At 44.3% G+C, this 21,036-nt stretch overlaps 1 protein-coding gene across 1 annotated transcript in view; it reads right to left on the reverse strand.

Annotated features, from left to right (window-relative positions):
- KCNQ1 (potassium channel, voltage gated KQT-like subfamily Q, member 1) overlaps positions 1-21,036 on the reverse strand; it is a gene marked incomplete at its 5' end in the record, with an annotated part of 104,803 nt that overhangs the window by 6,432 nt on the left and 77,335 nt on the right. The window contains 4 exons of the mRNA XM_015420949.1: positions 4,447-4,591; positions 8,407-8,535; positions 10,824-10,919; positions 12,171-12,281. Coding sequence (XP_015276435.1) covers positions 4,447-4,591; positions 8,407-8,535; positions 10,824-10,919; positions 12,171-12,281 — 481 coding nt within the window. The remainder of the gene's footprint in view (positions 1-4,446; positions 4,592-8,406; positions 8,536-10,823; positions 10,920-12,170; positions 12,282-21,036) is intronic.

A 21,036-nucleotide genomic window follows, 5' to 3' on the forward strand; every position in this document is an offset into this window, starting at 1 on the left:
TATCTTGTAGGAGTTCCCCAGGCTATGAACATGCTAATGGAGGAGCTTTCCTGAGGAGGTTCTTTTGTAACAATCAGGAAACAATCCATATACAAAAGAACCTCCTCAGGAAAGCTCCTCCATTAGCATGTTCATAGCCTGGGGAACTCCTACAAGATATGAGTTTGTTTATGATATTCATAAAAATTTTAAAAATATTACAAAGAAAAGAAACTGCAATAATGACCAGGCATGAAAGATTGCACACTGTGACTTGTCATATTTTCCTTGCAGAAGTTAATGTATCGCTTAATGGTAAGTAAAAACACATGAAAGGCACTGCAAGCAAGGTTAAGTTTTTGTAGTCTAGCGTGCTGAAGCTGAATGCAATTTTCTTAACTTACCAAATTTAACATTCTTTTTTGTCCTGTATACTTGTAAGAGTTTGGAGAGAACAGAACAAAGGGAAGAAGGTAGAAAGAGAATAGATGTCAGAAGGACAAGAAAACCTTTGTTTCTATAGCGGTTAGTACCTGCTTAGAGATTACATTACCTTTCACAGGAAGAGTCACAGTTAAAGTTTTATATGGCAATTATGCAGAGGGACAGAGAAAGAATGTATTTTATTACACATAATCTATTCATCAAAATTCGAGTCCAGTAGGAAAATTTCCAGGGTATAAACTCACCATGGAAAACTTTGTCAGTCTTTAAGGTGCCACTGGACTTTAATTTTATTCTACTGCTGCAGACTAATACGGTAGGGCTGCCAAGTCCCCCCGGGGGGGCAGAGAAATCCCCGCCCGGGAGGCCCGTTCCCCGGTGGCGCCGGATCGGGCCCCAGGGGGAACCCCGCCCCCAAAGCAAGTCACATGGAAGTGACGTAAGCACGTCGGGGACGTTGGGGGCGGGGCCACAATCATCCGAGGGAAAACTCTATGGTTTTCTCTTGGATGATTGTGGCCCCGCCCTCAACGTCCCCGACATGCTTACATCACTTCCGTGTGATGTGCCTGCGGCGAGCGCGCGCAAAGACTCCCAGACCGAGCCTGGACTCCCCCACTCCGGGACAGGTAAGGACTTGGCAACCCTATAATACGGCTACCCACCATAACATAATCTACTAAGAAACCCACATGAACTTTCTACTTGATAGGTATTCTAATGCAGGATTTTCCTACTCATATCTGCTGTCTGAAATATATATATTTAATCGCAAATTACTCTCAAGAGCTACTGACAAACAGGCTTTCAAAGAAAAAGGGATCTGAACTGTAAGATATTAGTGTGAAAAGCAGGTGTGGTGTGGGTTATCCGAGCAAGCATTCTGGATTTTAAGAGGATGTTGAAGAAAATCATTGAAGATGTGTCAAAAAACCATTCTACGCATGGAGGCTACAGAAAAGGTCATGAAGAGCAGAATTGTATCAGACAAGCGTTTGTCTTACTTCAGTCAAACAATATGGGAGGATGCCTGTATCATTCTTATCAAAAGCATTTTTTTCTGTTAAGTAATGTAAACTGAAGTATTCATAAAACAAGCGTATTCCCTTGAATTACAGGAAGGTATTTCACAACGAATGAATTTCAGTCAAAACATAGCAGTGCACAGTCACCATATATTTTGTTAAAGGGAAGTCAAAAGAATAGGACTGTTGGGAGACTGAAAATTGTAACAGTGGATTTCCAAGTACAAATAACAAGGTGAACACCAGGCTTGAATGGATTTTTTTGAAACAGTTAAAGCTTTAAAGTTTACACCTGCAATCTATATGATTTAAAATGCAACCACATACATGCATAGATATTTCAACAGATAATTTCTGCTCATGCGGACAGCATGTCATTGCCAATAACAGGATAGAGCTGTGAAAATCGGATAACAGATCACAACTTTAAATCAGGATGTCTTTCTTTATATAAATTGTTTGGCCATGCACAGCACACACAAATCACCTACTTCTAATAAAATGCATTAACAATTCCCCAATATAAAATCATTGGCTAGATATAGAGCTATTGCCTTCATGGAAAAAAAAAATCATAATGAACCAACAACATGAACACTTTTTTTCCATCTAATTCAGACAGCTATACTGGTTCTTTCCTGCCAACCTAGCAGTTCGAAAGCAAGAAATTGCAAGTAGATAAATAGGTACCACTTCGGTGGGAAGGTAACAGCGTTCCGTGTGCCTTGGTGTTTAGTCATGCCGGCCACATGACCACGGAAACGTCTTCGGACAGCACTGGCTCTTCGGCTTTGAAACGGAGATGAGCACCGCAACCCTAGAGTCGGATTCGACTGGCTTTCGAGCAAGGGAACCTTTACCTTTACCTTTATACTGGTTCTTATTCTTACCGTTTGGTACGTGTGAGGTTACTTTAGTAGTATAATGTTAAAAAGTGCATTAAACAATACTGACCATATGCAGTTTTGTTATTAAGACTTTGGCGCTGTCACCTGCTGTGCCATGTTTTAAATATGTATTAGGAAGCGGCAGAATGACTGTGAGGCCTATTGCTATGACACAACCAGAAGCTATGGTAGATCAGTAGAAGAGAAGAAGAAGAGAAGAGATTGGATTTATATCTCGCCCTTCACTACCCGAAGGAGTCTCAGAGCGGCTTACAAGCTCCTTTCCCTCCCCCTCCCCACAACAGACAGCCTGTGAGGTAGAAGAAGAAGAAGAGATTGGATTTATCCCCCGCCCTTCACTACCCAAAGGAGTCTCCGAGCGGCTTACAAACTCCTTTCCCTTCCCCTCCCCACAACAGACAGCCTGTGAGGTAGAAGAAGAAGAAGAGATTGGATTTATCCCCCGCCCTTCACTACCCAAAGGAGTCTCCGAGCGGCTTACAAACTCCTTTCCCTTCCCCTCCCCACAACACACACCCTGTGAGGTAGGTGGGGCTGAGAGAGCTCTTGACAGAAACTGCTCTTTTTCAAGGACAGCTCTTATCAGAACTATGGCTTGCCCAAGGTCATCCAGCCAGTGCAAGTGGAGGAGTGAGGAATCAAACCCGGTTCTCCCAGATTAGAGTCTGCGCACTTAACCATACACCAAACAGTACCACTATGCTATTAACAGACACAGCTTGCTACTGTGTTACATCCATAGGAAATGAAAGTATTAGACAGCAAAGACATCGGCAGAAGTAAGATGTAGTGGGGTTGGGGCAAGGGACTGGGAGACAGGTGAAAGGCATTTCATCTCCTATAGAGCAATTTGCATTGGCATGGAACTACAGAATCAGCTTCTACAGGGTTGAAACTGATGGGCACAAAGTAGAACATCTCTTGCAAACTTCCCTGGGCAGCTACGGATGACTTGTGTTATCATTCTGTCAGGTAGTACAGGTGCACGGGTCTCAGATGCCAACCAAGCTGTTCTATCTAGTATAATTTACTTAAACAGAGCCCTGATCTGGATAGCCCAGGCTAGCCCAATCCCGTCAGATCTCGGAAGCTAAGCAGGGTTGGCCTTGGCTAGTATTTGGAAGGCTGACCTCCAAGGAATATGAGAGAAGAAGAAGAGGAGATTGGATTTATACCCCGTCCTTCACTTAAGAGTCTCAGAGCAGTTTACAAACTCCTTTCCCTTCCCCTCCCCACAACAGACACCCCGTGAGGTAGGTGGGGCTGAGAGAGCTCTTGACAGAAACTGCTCTTTTTCAAGAGCAGCTCTGACAGAACTAAGGTTTGCCCAAGGTCATCCAGCAGCTGCAAGTGGAGGAGTGGGGAATCAAACCCAGTTCTCCCAGATTAGTCTGTGCACTTAACCACTACACCAAACTGGCTACGCCAAACTGACCCACCAAACTGAGGGTCATGACACAGAGGCAGGCAATGGCAAACCACCTCTGAAATGTCTCTTGCCTTAAAAACAAGACCAGCTCACCAAGTAGTGGTGTACAGGGCTTTTTTGGTAGAAAAAGCCCAGCAGGAACTCATTAGCATAATAGGCCACACCCAACAGCAGAAACATATTAGCATATTAGGCCACACCCCCAAAAGAGCAGCTCATTAGCCCTTTAGGCCGCACCCCCATGTTACCAGAAGTGTGGTCATCCAGCCACACCCACCTTTTGCTTCTTATTCTGTTTACCTTGTTTGTTGTCAAAACCCAGGGCTTTTTTTGTAGCAGGAACCCTTTGCACGTTAGGCCACACACCCCTAATGTAGCCAATCCTAATGAGTGTCTGCTGTTGGGTGTGGCCTATTATGCTAATGAGTTCCTGATGGGCGTGGCCAACTCGGGAGCCAGACGGAACTCCGTTCCTGTGCGTTCCTGCCCAAAAATAGCCCTGGTGGTGTATAACACTAAAAAAGAGCTAGAAATTCTGACTGCCAGGCAATCTTAGGCTCTCCTGGCTATTCTACACACAATGCCATACGATAATTAATTGATTAATTAATTAAACGACAGAGTTCCTTGCTTGTCTGCCTGTTCTAACTGAAATTCTTACCAGAATTTTCATATGCATCCAGGTGAAAATTTTCAGAGTTCCTGTCCTCTGTCACATGGTCATATGTGATTTGTGGGATAGGTAGCATTCTGTCAGGAGAATTTAGTCCATTCTCTTTTTCTGACTTAACCTTCTTCTTTTTCACCTAGTAGGAGCAAGAATCCAAATCATAATCTTCAGAACAAAAACAAAATGCAAGCAACCCCTGATATATTAACAATGAGTCAACCGAATTAAAAATTCAAGAGGACAGCAATTAAAGGGAAGAGAAAATAAGAGGGGGATATGGGAACAAAGACTTTTATTTAGAGAGGAAAATAATTGTCCTTAAATTTCTTTGGAACAGTACGATAGGCTTTCTGATTTGGAGTAAATAGTCCTGACAGTTTATGAACCACTGTTTATTGCCACTGACATTGTATAGCGGAAAGTGCCAGTCAAGTCGCAGCTGATTTATGGTGACCCCTGGTGGGGTTTCCAAGGCAAGAGATCTTCAGAGGTGGTTTGCCATCGCCTGGCCTCTGTGTAGCAACAGTGGATTTCCTTGGTGGCAATGTTCCCTCTAAGCTATGGAGTCTTGTGAGCAACAATTCTACTTTGTGAGCTACTGGCATTAAAGTTGTGAGCCAGAGATCCGGCTACTGCATAAATTAGTTTGCTTTGGAGCCCTCCTTCCTGAGCTAAGACAGAAATGTGTGAGCCGGAGGCTAAAAAACTGTGAGCTAGCTCACACTAACTCAGCTTAGAGGGAACACTGCTTGGTGGTCTCCCATCCAAGTAATAACCAGGGCCAACCCTGCTTAGCTTCCAAGATCTGATGAGATCGGGTTAGCTTGGACCAGAGGTCATTTCGGGGGGGAATGTGGGGGAACGCAGTTCCCCCAGGTGAGGTGCAGGGGGCGGGGCACATGACGAAGCCCCGCCCCCTGCTTCCGGCCGCCCCGCTTCCAGCCCTCATTCAGCCAGGAGGAGGCAGGAGAAGAGGGAGGGTAAGTTGCTTCCTCCCCGCCTCTCCCCACCCCTGCCTGCCTGGGGCCAGGGAGGGCCTTGGCGGGGCTTCCTCGCACTCCTGCTGGCCTTGCAGGTCCACCGCCTGGCCCCTAATGTCAGGGGGTGTGGCATATGCTAATGAGTTATGCTAATGAGTTCCCCTAGCTCTTTTTCTATGAAATGACCCCTGGCTTGGACCATTCAAGTCAGGGTACCACTGACTTTAGTGGTATCTATATGAGCTGAGGATCTGGTTGACTAGCCCAGCCTCTCTGCTAGGTTACCCCATGGTGGTATATGTTATTCTTTGAAAGTGTGATAAATAAAAATAATTTCACTTGCTACATTTGCACATGCAGTACAATTATTTTACGAGACAATTCATGAGTACTGAAATAACTGGACTCCACAGCTGATTAATCCCAGCACAGGGGAAAAGTTGCACTCCCACAGAGACAGGCAATATCCAGTTTCACAGTGAGAGGTCAGCATCTTATTTCAGGGGGTTATTTAACCCACAGGCAAGGACTTGCTCCTGAAGGTGGGATATCACAACAGTTTATTCTCCAAGATCACCATTTCACAGCTGAACTGAGGATGAGGGTACTGCTGGCAGGGGCGGTTTGTACTGTTAATTTGTTGAACTGATTTTAGGGGTTTTTAAAGGCCACATATGCAGGTGAGGGAGAGAGAGAGAGAGAGAGAGAGAGAGAGAGAGAGAGAGAGAGAGAGAGAGAGAGAGAGAGAATTTATATCAGTCCAGAGAACCCTGATATTCCTTCAAAAGAAAGGAGCAATTTCACATCATTACCACATCCGAATTAGGATACTGGCCTATATTTTATTTTAGAAGCTGCTACTGCATGATATTGCCATACCAGACATGCCTACAGTTGTATAAATATTATCAAATGTTCGTGGTATTTTACACCCCTTTAGTTATGCTTTGTCTTCTTGCCAAAACTAGATAAAGTTATTTTATTTTATTTACTTCTCTCATGAATAGCCTTGCTTTTGTCACTGAGACTCGAGTCAGATTACAAAATTTATAAGTATTTATATGTAGTTCAACCAAAGGGCCTCAGATAAGATTGATATGAGTGCAGATTGGTTTATATATGTTTTGTGCATGAACCCTAGAGATTATAAACTGTTTTAACTGAATTGTGCTGGCTATGCACCGAATAAAAACTGACTGGGTGACTGAAATATAAAAACAATTAATTAATTAACAATTACGGGTGATTACTGCAAAGCTTTTTAAAAACAACAACCACCCTGAATTACACCAAATGTAATGATAATTTTTAAAATCGCAAATCCTTGATACTAAAATTCAATTTAAAACTGCAAGTCTGCATAAAATCAAATTGCTCATCTGTAACCGTTCTTTAAAAGTGGTCCAGGCTGTGTTACAAAATATAAGCAGCTGGTTCCACTAAAAAACTGTTTGAGAAATTCTACCATACATTCCCAATAATTGTGGCAATCCTAATGATTTTCCTGTTCTTTTTAATGGCTTGGATGCTCCCAGATTTGTTTTCATAGAAGTAAAACACTCATTCCATGACCATTGTTCCCTCTAAGCTGAATTAGTGTGAGCTAGCTCACCATTTGTTACCCTCTGGCTCACACATTTTTGTCTTAGCTCAGGAAGGAGGGCTCCGGAGCAAACTAATTTATGCAGCAGCTAAATCGCTCGCTCACAACTTTAATGGCCATAGCTCACAAAGTAGAATTTTTGCTCACAAGACTCCGCAGTTTACAGGGAGCATTGTCCATGACCATCAAGCAATTAAATTTGTTCACAAGGACTACTGCTCAATCACTTCCATGCAGGGTTTTTTTTGTAGAAAAAGACCAGCAGGAACTCGTTAGCATAATAGGTCACACCCAACAGCAGAAACGTATTAGCATATTAGGCCACACCCCTAACAGCACAGCTCATTAACTTATTAGGCCGCGCCCCCATGTGACCAGAAGTGTGGACATCCTTTTGCTTCTTATTCTGTTTACCTTGTTTGTTGTCAAAACCCAGGGCTTTTTTTGTAGCAGGAACCAATGTTCCCTCCAAGCTGTGGAGACTTGTGAGCAAAAATTCTACTTTGTGAGCTACTGGCATTAAAGTTCTGAGCGGGCTACTGCATTAAGTCAGTGTGCTCTGGAGCCCTCCTTCCTGAGCTGAGAAAAAAAATCTGTGAGCCAGAGGCTAAAAAACTGTGAGCTAGCTCACACTAACTCAGCTTAGAGGGAACACTGGCAGGAACTCCTTTGCATATTAGGCCACACACCCCTAATGTAGCCAATCCTAATGAGTTTCTGCTGTTGGGTGTGGCCTATTATACTAACAAGTTCCTGCTGGGCGTGGCCAACTCGGGAGCCAGCCGGAACTCCATTCCTGTGCGTTCCTGCCCAAAAATAGCCCTGCTTCCATGAGCCCTGATATACAGTCATACCACTTCAAGGTCACTCCATATTTTTCCTTCTTCATAGCTTAGCTAACTGATTGATGCTGTACTCCATGCAAACAAACGAACAAAAAATACTATGCAGCATAGCTTCCATCCTCCAATGCTGTTGGTAACTGAAAGAGACATAAGCAGGGAGACACTTCGTTCTCCTTTGGGATTTTCACCTTCCGCATGGTAATGATAGGACAAGAACTGCAGGAAAAGAACCACATCGCTTGACACTGCTTGCTACAATTTCCTGTCAGATGGCCAGCTCAACCAGTCACTCAATACAAGACCAGCAAACCACATATACATGACCGTTTGTGACACTATTGGAATAATATCTTTTAATGCAAATATTTTTAATGTGCTCTGCTGAGGATATGGGAAACTGCTATATCCCCCCACCCTGTCCCAGCAAGGTTATTCTCTGTAGAGAAAGTAGTCTGGCCTAGCACTAAACACTACTGTATTCAATGTAATGTGTCCAAGGAAAAATGGAAATGTAGATCCTTACCGATACAATCCCTATTTTCTTTGGTTTAGGACTAGGGGACATCAAGTGATAATTTCTGGAAGGTTTCCTTATGTATATTTTCCACGTAGACGAGTCTGGGTTTTCTGATGCATAGCATCTCCAGGCAGTCTAAAATATTTATTGGAAGTTCACAAAAGATTAATTAAGTGGGTTTCTGAAAATAATTATACATCAGTAGAAAGCAAGCCAAGACTATATACAGTACATACTGCAGAACAACACACTTCTGTATTTCGCTGTCACAGTGTATCCAGTTTCAAGTGGTACTGAATTTTACAAAATTCTACCATCTGATGTCCCCACAAGGCCCGCTTCCCCTGATATTCCAGGACAAATTCCAATCCAGTTGGATCAAGGCAGTTCACTATCATATTCATAGAATTGGCTTCTCACCTCAGCTACTTTTATCCTATGGATTTGAACAAGCCAAAGGGCTAATTAAACAAAGAGTTAAAGATATTGAGTGACAATCTGACATCTCTAAGGCTTCCAGAGTTGGGGTGTTGTTAAATATCAAAAGCACCATTGAGCCAACAACTTCAGTGGAGGGAAAGAATTCTAGAAGGGCATTTGCACTAGCTAGATGTTCTGCCCTTTCATCTGCAGTTATTCAAGGCAGGTACAATAAAGCCCCCTACTCTGAAAGGCTGTGCCTATGCCCCTTAAGCGAGGTCGAATCAGTAGAGCACATGTTCTTCAGTTGCCCATTTTACAGGGAGGCTCGTTTTAAAATTATTACCCCATTAGCTGATACGACACCTGGTCCACATTAATACAAACAAAGCAAGGCTTCACTGGCTCCTATCGGACAAGAATACAGAAATTACACGGTCAGTTGCTGAGTTCTCTGCATTAATTCTAAGATTGTGGGAATCACATTTTAAAAGTTTTTACATTCAGATTTCTATTTTTTGTATTTTGTATATTATGACTGTTTTATGCTTACTCTTTACGTTGGTCTCAAGACCACAATAATAAACTAACTAACTAACTAACTAACTACCATCTGATGTATGAGTATTTGAAAATAAATTGGTTGGTTCCAACGCACCACCAATGGTGTTAGGAGAAGTGGATCTTCCCCATCTTTTCTCATTCCAGCAAGTTCTCTTAGTGCTGTACAGCCAGAACCAGTGTTGGAGAACCCATGTGGGCAAACACCACACACACACACACACACACACAAAAGGACCCCCCAGGAGGAGCAGAGTAAAATTACCCCTTGCTGCCTCTTATGCCAACAGAGTCTCTTGAGCCACTGACAAAAAGAACAGGAGGAGGTATTTTCCCGGCTTCCCCTCCACACTGCAGTTGCTCCGGTTCATTCATTCATTCACTTACTTATATCATGTTGTTCTCACCACTTTGATCTCCTTTTTTATCCTACAAAATCGGTATTGATTGCCATGAGTCCCTCTCAGCGCACTAAGTTCAGGAAAAGAAGGGAAGCAGCAAGAAAGCCTGCCGCAGAGTTTGGGCAGGGGACTCTAGGCCAAACCCTGCTCCTGATGCCTTCAGCCAAAATGTCAGAGGGACTCAGTTCAGAAAGATTAAAACTCCATTCTGAATTGGATGCGGGTTGGTCTATCTATATATCTAATAGCCAAGGCGCCCCCCGCGTGCGGATATCTAAATCCGCACATCGGGGGCACCTGGGGGGCAGGGAGATTTTCCTGCACATTTAGGGCAATCCCCAGATGTGCAGAAAAATCTAAAAACTGTAAAAAAAACCCTATAGGGGGTTACTTAAATGCCCCCAAAAGTAAAGGAGCGTTCCCTGCACATACGCAGGGAATGCTCCGAGAAGGCTTCGCCACCGCCACAGGGGATGAGGGGCGGGAGAAGGCTTGGCGGGCCAGCCTCACCGCCGCTGGAGAGGGAGGGGTGAAGGAGAAAGCTTGGCGGGCTGGCCTTGTTGCCGCCACTGCGGGGGAAGGGGGAGGGAGAAGGCTGGGCTCACCTGCTGCCACGTCTCCAGTTTCTGCAGGCCAGGAGCTGTGGGGGAATACTCCCCCCGTGAGTATCGCAGGTCCCGCCTCTAGTCTACTACTATTTCCAAGCATAAAAGCCTCAAGCCAATTGCTTGATACATAAAAATGCAGTAGAAGAGAACACCATTTCAGCTATATAAGCATGGTATGCACAGTACTACATCAGCTAAGCTCCTCACTGATTGCGAATGCCAAACCCTCAAAAAACTGCACAAGGAAATATTGAAGTGGTATGGGCTCCCAATCAACCTCTGTGCATCTTCCACAGCATCTTCTGGACCCATAACAAATGTAAGCAGAATACCATTTTTACCAAAGGGAGGGAGAAAACTGAAAGAGACTCAGATCAAACTGTGTTCAGGAAACATAACTTCTAACAACATGTAGCATTTCGTCACCAAGCACCTGAATGAGAGAAGCAGCTGCTGGAATTTGTCGGTTGAAGTGCTTCTGTCTTTGTTTCTGTTGTACCTTCAGAGCAAATCCAGAACCAAGAATTCCCTGATGGATACAGTAATTTTAAAAGTTTTTTTAAAAATCCACCAATCATGTTGCAGAAATAGTTTTTAAGATTAGGTATCTGCTGAAATGGAATCTGGAGCATAAACTGAGGTTTTGCTAAACTGAAGACCTACATTGTCATGTCTTACAGTCTTGCTGGTCACAAATCCTATATCTCATTGTTCATATTATATAGAAATTAAACATTTTCATATATTTGCCTTTTACGTGTAATTACTCTGTGTAATTGATGGAGCGGTGCCAAAAGTACACAGAGTGGATCTCTCCCCCTTCTCCTTAAAGCCCTCTTCATCCCTCACCCCACCCAAAACATATCACAGGACCTTCAGGAACAGAGCGGGATACTGCATAGGGGAATGGAGCATGACAGGATGCCATCAAAAACCGCCCTTCTACTTTGGCATTCATTTTCTGCATGGAACCAGCAAGAGCTTGGGCGACAGTTTGGTAATGAGTTCTGCTGATCCCCTACCCTCCCTGTCTTGCTACTGTCCCCTCACCACATCCCCTCTGCTCCTAAAGGTCCTCTGACTCCGAGGGACAGCTTCTGTGGGATCATGGAGGGCTGCAGGAAGAGAGATCTGTTCCGTCTGCTCACTGAGCCGCAGCAATACAAACAGCCGTATTCAACAACTACTACTGTAAAATTAAAGCCCCACGTAAGCCCTTTTAAGAAGGAAGCATGCCATAAAATTAACACGGAAAATTAATCTGCAGCCGCTTCTGTGCATTCAGAAGACAAAGAAATAAGCACGGCCAGGGCCTACTCAGTGGCGGCTCCTACATGGTGGAATGAGCTCCTGGAGGAGATCAGGGCCCTACGGGACCTTGTACAGTTCCGCAGGGCCTGCAAGACGGAGCTCTTCCGCCAGGCTTTCGATTAGGAGCCGCCACTGCCACCATAACCAACGAACCCGGTTGATAACTGGGAACAGAGTGGCCCTAGGACGATTGCATCTCAGTGGCGCGGTAGATCGGTACCGTTGTACGGGGATGGAGGCAACATCTACTGGACACCATCTTATCTTAATTTAAGAACAACGCTACTGAGCACTTTATGTAATTTTGATACTTATTCAGTTTTATCTTGTTTTACTTGGTTTCATGTATTGGCACATGGTGCCCTTACTTCTTAGCCGCCCTTAGCCCATTCGTGGGGAGAGCGGGGTAGACATTTAAATAAACAAATAAATAAATACTACTCAGCGGAGAATAATGCTAAGCACATACCGCAGGCAGGGCAAAAAATGAAATGGCAAATACAGAGAAGCAAGATGCAATGGTTTTTCCTATCCACGTCTTGGGCACAATGTCTCCATATCCAATGGTTGTAACAGTCACCTGAAATTAAGAAAACAACATCAGAAAACAGACATATAGCTTGGTTGCTATATGGATCAGAGGTCTGGGGCTGGGGAGATCAGATAGCGTCCTCATTAGAAATAGTACAGAGTTATTTTATGAGGCGGATTCTCGCCAAGTAGAAGGAGTATTGGAGTATACTGATATATTTTTTTATAGTTTACATTACCATTTTATAGTCCGATGTATTATGTTATGGCCTATGGCTAAGACAATGAACTTATACATGACTTGACTGGTGTCTTTTGAGATGATAGTGTGTGATGTAAAACATTCTTTTTGTGTCCACTCCCGCACAGAGTTAGATGCAAAGGACTTTTGTCAGATCCTTTGCAAGGTGAGTTCCACTAGAAGGTTAAGATGAGAGAGTGAGAGCGACTGACCCAAGATTACCAGTGATCTTCATGGCTTAGTGGGGATTTGCATCCAGGTCTCCCCAATCCAAATGTAAGCAAATGAGTCTAAATAAATTTACTTATTTTATTTAAAACATTGCTAAGCTACCTTTCCAGGGTCCCCAAGGCAGCAAACATTAAAACATTCCAAACATGGAAAGGCATTTAATATGAAATATTTAATAAAATTAAAGAAAACATAAACACGTGAAAACACACAAGCAGGGCTCTTTTTGGGCAGGAACGCACAGGAACGGAGTTCCGGCTGGCTCCCGAGTTGGCCACACCCAGCAGGAGCTCATTAGCATAATAGGCCACACCCAATAGCAGAAACTCATTAGGATTGGCTACATTAGAGGTGTGTGGCCTAACATGCAAAGGAGCTCCTGCTACAAAAAAAGCCCTGGGTTTGCACAACAAGCAAGGTAAACAGAAAAAGAAGGAAATGGTGGGCGTGGCTGGATGACCACACTTCTGGTAACATGGGGGTGTGGCCTAATGCGCTAATGAGCGGTGCTGTCAGGGTGTGGCCTAATATGCTAATGGGTTTTGCTGTTGGGTGTGGCCTATTATGCTAACGAGTTCCTGCTGGGCTTTTTCTACAAAAAAGAGCCCTGCACACAGGCATGGAGGAAAGTTAATCAGAGTTGGCAAGGGAACGCTCAACAAATCAATGAAGTCTTCTCATCCACTGGAGAGGGAGACAGACAAATCTCCCCGGGGAGAGAATACTAAACATTCGGCCTCACAACTGAGAAGGACCTTTCTCTAGTCGCCACAGGTCTAGCCTCAAATGGTGGGGGCCCCCAAAGCAGTGCCTCCAAAGATAACTGGAGTAGCCAGGTAAGTTCATACGGGAGTCGGCAGTCATTCAGGTATAGTGGCCCCAAGCCATATCGGCAGGGGTCATTTCATAGAAAAAGAGATGCAGAAGCTCATTAGCATAACTCATTAGCATAACTTATTTGCATATCGGGCTTTAAAGGACAATCATGAATTGTGCCTATAGCAAATCAGGAGCCCCTGTAGGTGGAACAAGACCAGTGATATGATCCCTACAGCCTACTCCAGTCAGCATTTCTGGATGCACCATTCTGTACTGTCCAGACACGCTTCAAGGGCAACCACGTGTAGAGCGCAGTGCAATAATCTAATCCAGATATTACCAGCACATTCAACACAGTAGCAAGATCTTTCCTGTCCAGGAACGGCCACAACTGGCTCACTAGCTGAAGCTGGTGAAAGGCACCCATGACGACTGCTGCTACTTGTCTATCCAGCAGCACCCCTAAGCTACAAACCTGCTCCTTTAGAGAGAGTACAGCCCCATCCAAAACAGGAGGTAATCCCAGTTCCTGGGTCAGACCTTCCCACCACCAGTAGAACCTTCATTTTGTCAGGATTATGTTTTGGCTTGCTAGCCTTCATCTACCCCAAAACTGCCTCCAGGCACCTGTTCACAGTTTCTACAGCCTCCCTGGTTTCTTCTGGAAGTGCAAGATAGAGCTGAGTGTCACCTACATATTGGTGGACAACCTCTCCCACTGGCTTCAAGTAAACGTTAAAAAACATGAGGGACAAGATGGAACCTTGTGGGACCCCAGAGCCAGAGGCCAAGGAATAGTTCTCCAGCACCATACTCTGAAACCTGCCTTCAAAGCAGGCTCAACCCATTGCAAAATGGTGCCCTCCACCTTCCAACCCCCAAAAGGTGATCCAGAAGGATACAAAGATCAATGGTATCGAAAGCCATTAAGAAGGCCAGGAGAATTAACAGGGCCATAACCCCTCATCCATCTCCTGCACAGGCCAAGGCCATGTCAGCTCCTAACCAGTCCTGAAACCAGATTGGAATCCAAACAATGCAAATCATCCAGGAATCCCTGAAGTTGTTCAGCCACCACTCGTTCAATCAATCAATCAATCAATCAATCAATAAACCGGCTTGCTGAAGAATAGTACATTTGAGACTGGGTGGTTATTCAACTGTTCTGGGTCCAGAGTAGGTTTCTTTAAGACGGAACACATCACTGCCCACTTCAAGTCAAGGGTGACACCCCCCCCCCATCAAGTGGGCACCATCATCTGGACCCAGTCTAACAGCCCCCCCCCCAGCCAGGAGGGGCAAGGGTCATTCAAACAGGCAGTAGATCTTGTACTTCCAAGAACCCTGTCCACACCCACAGACTAAGGGTGATTCTGCATTGGCTTTTCTCTCCATTGTTTTAGCAAACCCATGTTGGAACAGAAATTCCCGTCTGCATTGCGTGCTGCTTTCACTTCCTTTGATCATTGGATTTTATGGTACCCTCTGCATTGTATGCTGCTTTCACTTCCTTTGATCATCAGTTTTATGGTACCTTCTACATAGATTTATGGCCATTTTATGGCTGTTCAGGGGTGACTTTGCCATCAGTGTGGCATTGGCCCAGGGTATTTGACTGTAGTTTTGAGCTGCACCTTTTCCTCAGTGTTGAGAAAATGGGGAGCGAATGCCAGATGCAGAACCAGCCTGAACAAACTGAAGGTTAACCCACACAACTGGGCACGGTGGCTTCTTGGAACCATTATTATGCTGTTGCTTCAAAATAATTTGCATATATGTATGAACATGTGGAATAAGTCCCTGACCTATTCTTAAAGTGCACTGCATGGAAGATGCTTACCATGTTCTATTTATATTTAGGCTTTAGTTCATGAGAAAGAGGAGAGGAAATTGAATTATAACCTAGTTCATGTTAACATGCTGTAAATTCAAAGCATTAATTTAGGCCTTCATGACCAGGAAAACTGTTCGGGACATGAGCTTCCAGGATCTGTGGGCAGTCTGCCCAAATCCCACTCTTCTCTTTAGGGAAAACGTTACCAGCTGAATTCTAAATGAACACTGTATCACTGCTGGTTTTATTTACATCAAGACAATATTTGCTAAGTCTAATGCATGTCACAGAGCATCTGAAAAATGCTACTGGGATCAATTGTAGGATATTATAAAATATTGCAATGACACAAGATGGCAAAGACAGAGAGACAGAGCTCAAGCCAGTAATGGATCCCTTAATTAGTCACTGATTCACATCATAATTCAATAGGGATGTCGACAAACTAATGTGAAACGAAAAGGAAGCATCTGGGAATTGGGCTTTTGAGGTATCGAGAAGTCATTCCTCCTGCAAGCTGAAGCTTATCTGAGTTATTATAAGTCATGACTCATGGGATGACAGGCTCTCTCCAAGGTTTTACAGAAATGGATTCCAGCAGCAAAAGTGGAATAGATGAGAATGAAATATTCCGAAGTGGTAACATTTTCAGCAAATACAGAGTTCAGTAATTTGCTGTTCTCCTGGGTAATCGATTACCCATATATTAAGACAAATGTAACATTTTAACACACTGCAGTTCCTTCAAGTACATGATGGCCCCAATTTTACAACTTGTCTTCGGTCCAAATTAGATGTTCTATCCTGAGGGACAACAGTATAGGGAGGAGGGAGGAAGCCCATCCTCTGCCTGCACTACAGTCCTGTGACAAACTGGGCCCCAGCACGCCTGGGATCTTCATTTCTCTGGTGCTATATCTGGCTGTGCAAAGATCAGAATTGCATTGGGGGTCATGCCAGACATAACATCGAGTTCAGACCTTACATGCAAGCATACCAGGAAGTTAATTTGTCTTGCCTCCCCCATCTACACCTCCTTCAAGCTGGCTATGTTAAACAAAAATTTTGAAGTGACATTTATGCGTTATATATACACTAGGAGTAAGGCCTGTTGTGGGAAGAAATACAACGAGCTCTGGAAGGAAGCTCCAGGTAAGTGTCCTGACTGTGGCTGGGGGGGGGGCGGCAGAGGGAAGGGGGAAATAGAGGGAGGCAAGCCATGTTTATTTCCTCCTGCTTAGCTATAAGGCAGGGCTGCCTCAAGACATTTTGCTGCCCCAAGTGGGTAGTATGGGAGGACAGTTTCATGGTAGCAGGTATGGTTCCCTCCACCCCTGACTTATGTTGATTTGGGGTTATGCAGTGGCAACTAAGGTAGAAAAGCACCTCCTCCTATGCCATGTCTTCTGGGTTCCAAGGGTCTGGAAAGCAGTTCCATAGCCAGTTACAGGGTTGCCAACTCTGGGTTGGGAAATACCTGTAGATTTGAGGGGTAGAGCCTGGGGAGGGCAGGGTTTGGTGTGCAGAGGGACCTCAGCCGGGTATAATGCCATAGAGTCCATTACCCAAAGCAGCTATTTTCTCCAGGAGAACTGATCTTGGAGATCTCCAGGTGCTGCCTGGAGGCTTGCAATACTAAGGGGAGGGCCAGACCTGTAGATTTGAGGGGTAGAGCCTGGGGAGGGCAGGGTTTGGGGTGCAGAGGGACCTCAGCAGGGTATAATTCCATAGAGTCCACTGCCCAAAGCAGCCATTTATACCTCAAGACACATTCAATGACTCACAACAACAAACTGTTCAGAATGTTAGAGGCAAAGGCCTATCAGGCCGCATATGCAAATGACCTCTGTGTTCTGACTGGCTATTGGGGGGAGAGGAACAGCAAACTATTTAGAATATTGGAGGCGAGACTCAGGCAATGCACCCAGTGGATAGGGACAGCTTCTGAGTGACAGATCAGGGAGCCAACTGATTTGGGAGTGTGTGGAATGTTCAGGAGAGTCCATGACCAAAACAGAATAATTATATAGAGAGATTCCTTCTTCTCCTTTAAAAACATGCAATACTTTTGGCAAAAAAGTAGTTATAAAGGTGTTCTAAAGTGGGTTAGGGTGGAGAATCATGGGCACTAGTCATCCTGCAGATGGGCAAGAGGTGCATTCTCTGTTGTGGCCTCCATCTTATGAAACGGCCTGCCTGCTGGGGTTGGGAAGGCTCCCATTCTTCTGGCTTTGTGCACACTGTGCAAAACTGAATGATTCAGGAGGGCATTTATACTCAAGTAAGCAGAATGCCAACATTCGCTAGATTATGGAGAAAGCAAGAGAGTATCAGAAAAACATCTACTTCTGCTTCATTGACTATGCTAAAGCTTTTGACTGTGTGGATCACAACAAACTATGGCAGGTCCTTAAAGAGATGGGAGTACCAGACCACCTCACATGTCTCTTGAGAAACCTGTATAAGGGCCAAGAAGCGACAGTTAGAACCGGATATGGAACAACTGATTGGTTCAGCATAGGAAAAGGAGTACGACAAGGATGTATATTGTCGCCTTGCTTATTTAATATATATGCAGAGTACATCATGCGAAATGCTGGCCTGGATGAATCACAAGCGGGAATTAAGATTGCTGGGGAAAAGATCAACAACCTCAGATATGCAGACGATACCACTCTAATGGCAGAAAGTGAAGAGGACCTAAAGAGCCTCTTGCTCAGGGTAAAAGAGGAGAGCGCAAAAGTGGGCTTGAAGCTCAACATCAAAAAAACTAAGATCATGGCATCCGGCCCCATCACTCCTTGGCAAATAGAAGGGGAAGTCGTGGAAGTAGTGACAGACTTCACGTTCCTGGGATCCCAGATCACCGCAGACTGTGACAGCAGCCATGAAATTAAAAGATTTCCTTGGGAGGAAAGTGATGGCGAACCTAAACAGCATGATAAAAAGTAGAGACATCACCCTGCCAACAAAAGTCCGCATGGTCAAAGCAATGGTATTCCCAGTAGTCATGTATGGCTGTGAGAGTTGGACTATAAGGAAGGCCGAGCGCCGAAGAATAGATTCTTTTGAACTATGGTGCTGGAGAAGACTCTTGAGAGTCCCTTGGACTGCAAGAAGAACAAATCAGTCAATCCTCAAAGAAATCAACCCTGACTGTTCCCTGGAAGCCCAGATAATGAAACTGAAGCTCAAATACTTTGGCCACCAAATGAGAAGGGAGCACTCACTGGAGAAGACCCTGATGCTGGGAAAGATTAAAGGTCAAAGAAGACGGGGACGGCAAAGGATGAGATAGTTAGACAGTGTCATCGATGCAACGAACATGAAATTGAGCCAACTTCAGAGGACAGCGGAAGACAGGAAGGCCTGGCGCGATCTGGTCCATGGGGTCACGAAGAGTCGGACTCGACTGTGCGACTGAACAACAACAACAACAAAAGCAGAGCTGTACTGTAAAGAAATATTTAAGAAAGATGTTGATAAAGATATAAGGATAGTGGGCCATATTATTCTGTATAGTATATACTGTCTGTTGCAGCATGTATTATCTTATTATGTAATTTCTGCCTTATTTAATATGCCATGTTAATATTTATGCTATTTTTCAGCCTTGTTCGAGATAATTAAAAAGGTAAAGGTAAAGGTTCCCTTGCTCGAAAGACAGTCGAGTCCAACTCTAGGGTTGCGGTGCTCATCTCCGTTTCAAAGCCGAAGAGCCAGCACTGTCCGAAGACGTTTCCGTGGTCATGTGGCCGGCATGACTAAACACCAAGGTGAATGGAATGGTTCCCTTCCCACCGAGCGGTACCTATTTATCTACTTGCAATTTCTTGCTTTCGAACTGCTAGGTTGGCAGGAGCTGGAACTAGAGACGAGGGCTCACTCCATCATGCGGCACCCGGGTCTCGAACTGCTGAATTACTGACCTTCCACAGCCTGCAGTTCAGCGTCTTAACCACTTGAGCCACCTGTCATATTTGAACAGCAGTCAAAGATGACTCCATATGCAGCACACTAAAATCACGTAGTCTTTGGCTAACAGGCAAGAAACAAGTAGCTCTGACCAGAAAATAGGCTGGTATTAGGTTTGTAAAATTTCCAGAAAGTATGACTCCATGACTGGGTAGGGGTGTACATGTGGGTATGTGTGTTGAATCAAAATACATACGATCTTTATTTTCTTATCAAATTAAATTTATTTTACTTCTTTAATATTGTCTTGATGATTTAATAACTTGGAGTGCACCCCCCCCAAAAAAAAACCCCTCTAAAGTTGGATTGCTTTGCTCCTGCTCATTATGCTTCTGCTCATAAATGTGTATTGGAACTCCAAAAACAACATCCGTGATAAAAATAACAGAGAGTCAATAAAGATAAGTTGCAAAAACATTTACTGAAGCATTTCTGTAGTTCGGTAAGGAATATCCTTCTGCCATCACTCACACGCTAACGAATACTACACAATGTGAACATTCGTTTCGCAATATATACTTTATCTGAGCGTGTAAAGGTAAAGGTTCCTTTGCTCGAAAGCCAGTCAAATCCAACTCTAGGGTTGCGGTGCTCATCTCCATTTCAAAGCCGAAGAGCCAGCGCTGTCCAAAGACGTTTCCGTGGTCATGTGGCCGGCATGACTAAACACCAAGACTCATGGAACGCTGTTACCTTCCCACCGAAGCGGTACCTATTTATCTACTTGCAATTTCTTGCTTTCGAACTGCTAGGTTGGCAGGAGCTGGAACTAGAGACGGGAGCTCACTCCATCATGCGTCACCCAGGTCTTGAACTGCTGAACTACTGACCTTCCACAGCCTGCAGTTCAGCGTCTTAACCACTTGAGCCACCGCAGCTCCTCTGAGCGGGTAGCAATCCCAATTCTTATCAAATACTACTTATCAACTCTTGCTGGAAACATTCCATGTTGATTAATAACAGGACCCAAGGTCTTCACATTGCTCAGTACTCGTTAGCGTGTGAGCGATGGCAGAAGGATATTCCTTACAGAACTACAGAAATACTTCAGTAAATGTTTTTGCCAGTTATCTTTATTGACTATTCGTTATTTTTATCATGGATGTTGTTTTTGGAGTTCCACCTCTTCCCGTGATCTCTCATTTTGGCTTCCATAAATGTATATTGGCTGTTTACCTTCTGTTGGCAGCCCCCCTACGCAGCTCCTGAAAAGCTCCTCACAAATCTCTACTTAGCACACCTATATTTAGAAATAGAAGAATACACAAGGACTATCTTGCTGACGAAGCCAAAAATTCTACTAGCCCTTTCGTTTATTTCAGCTCATATGACCAATGGTCACAAGCACATCTACAACATACAACATATGTATAAGAGGCCAAAGCAAGAATTTAAAACTATACATTCAAATCCAGTTAAAAAAGAAGAAGAAGAAGAAGAAGAAGAAGAAGAAGAAGAAGAAGAAGAAGAAGAAGAAGAAGAAGAAGGAGAAGGAGAAGGAGAAGGAGAAGGAGAAGGAGAAGGAGAAGGAGAAGGAGAAGGAGAAGGAGAAGGAGAAGGAGAAGGAGAAGGATAAGGAGAAGGAGGAGAAATTGGATTTATACCCCGCCCTTCACTCGGCGTCTCAGAGCAGTTTATAATCTCCTTCACCTCCCCCTCCCCACACCAGACACCCTGTGAGGTAGGTGGGGCTGAGAGAGCTCT

Source organism: Gekko japonicus, unplaced genomic scaffold (genome assembly GCF_001447785.1).
Source record: "Gekko japonicus isolate JY-2015 unplaced genomic scaffold, Gekko_japonicus_V1.1 scaffold2970, whole genome shotgun sequence".
NCBI classification, from domain to species: Eukaryota; Metazoa; Chordata; class Lepidosauria; order Squamata; family Gekkonidae; genus Gekko; species Gekko japonicus.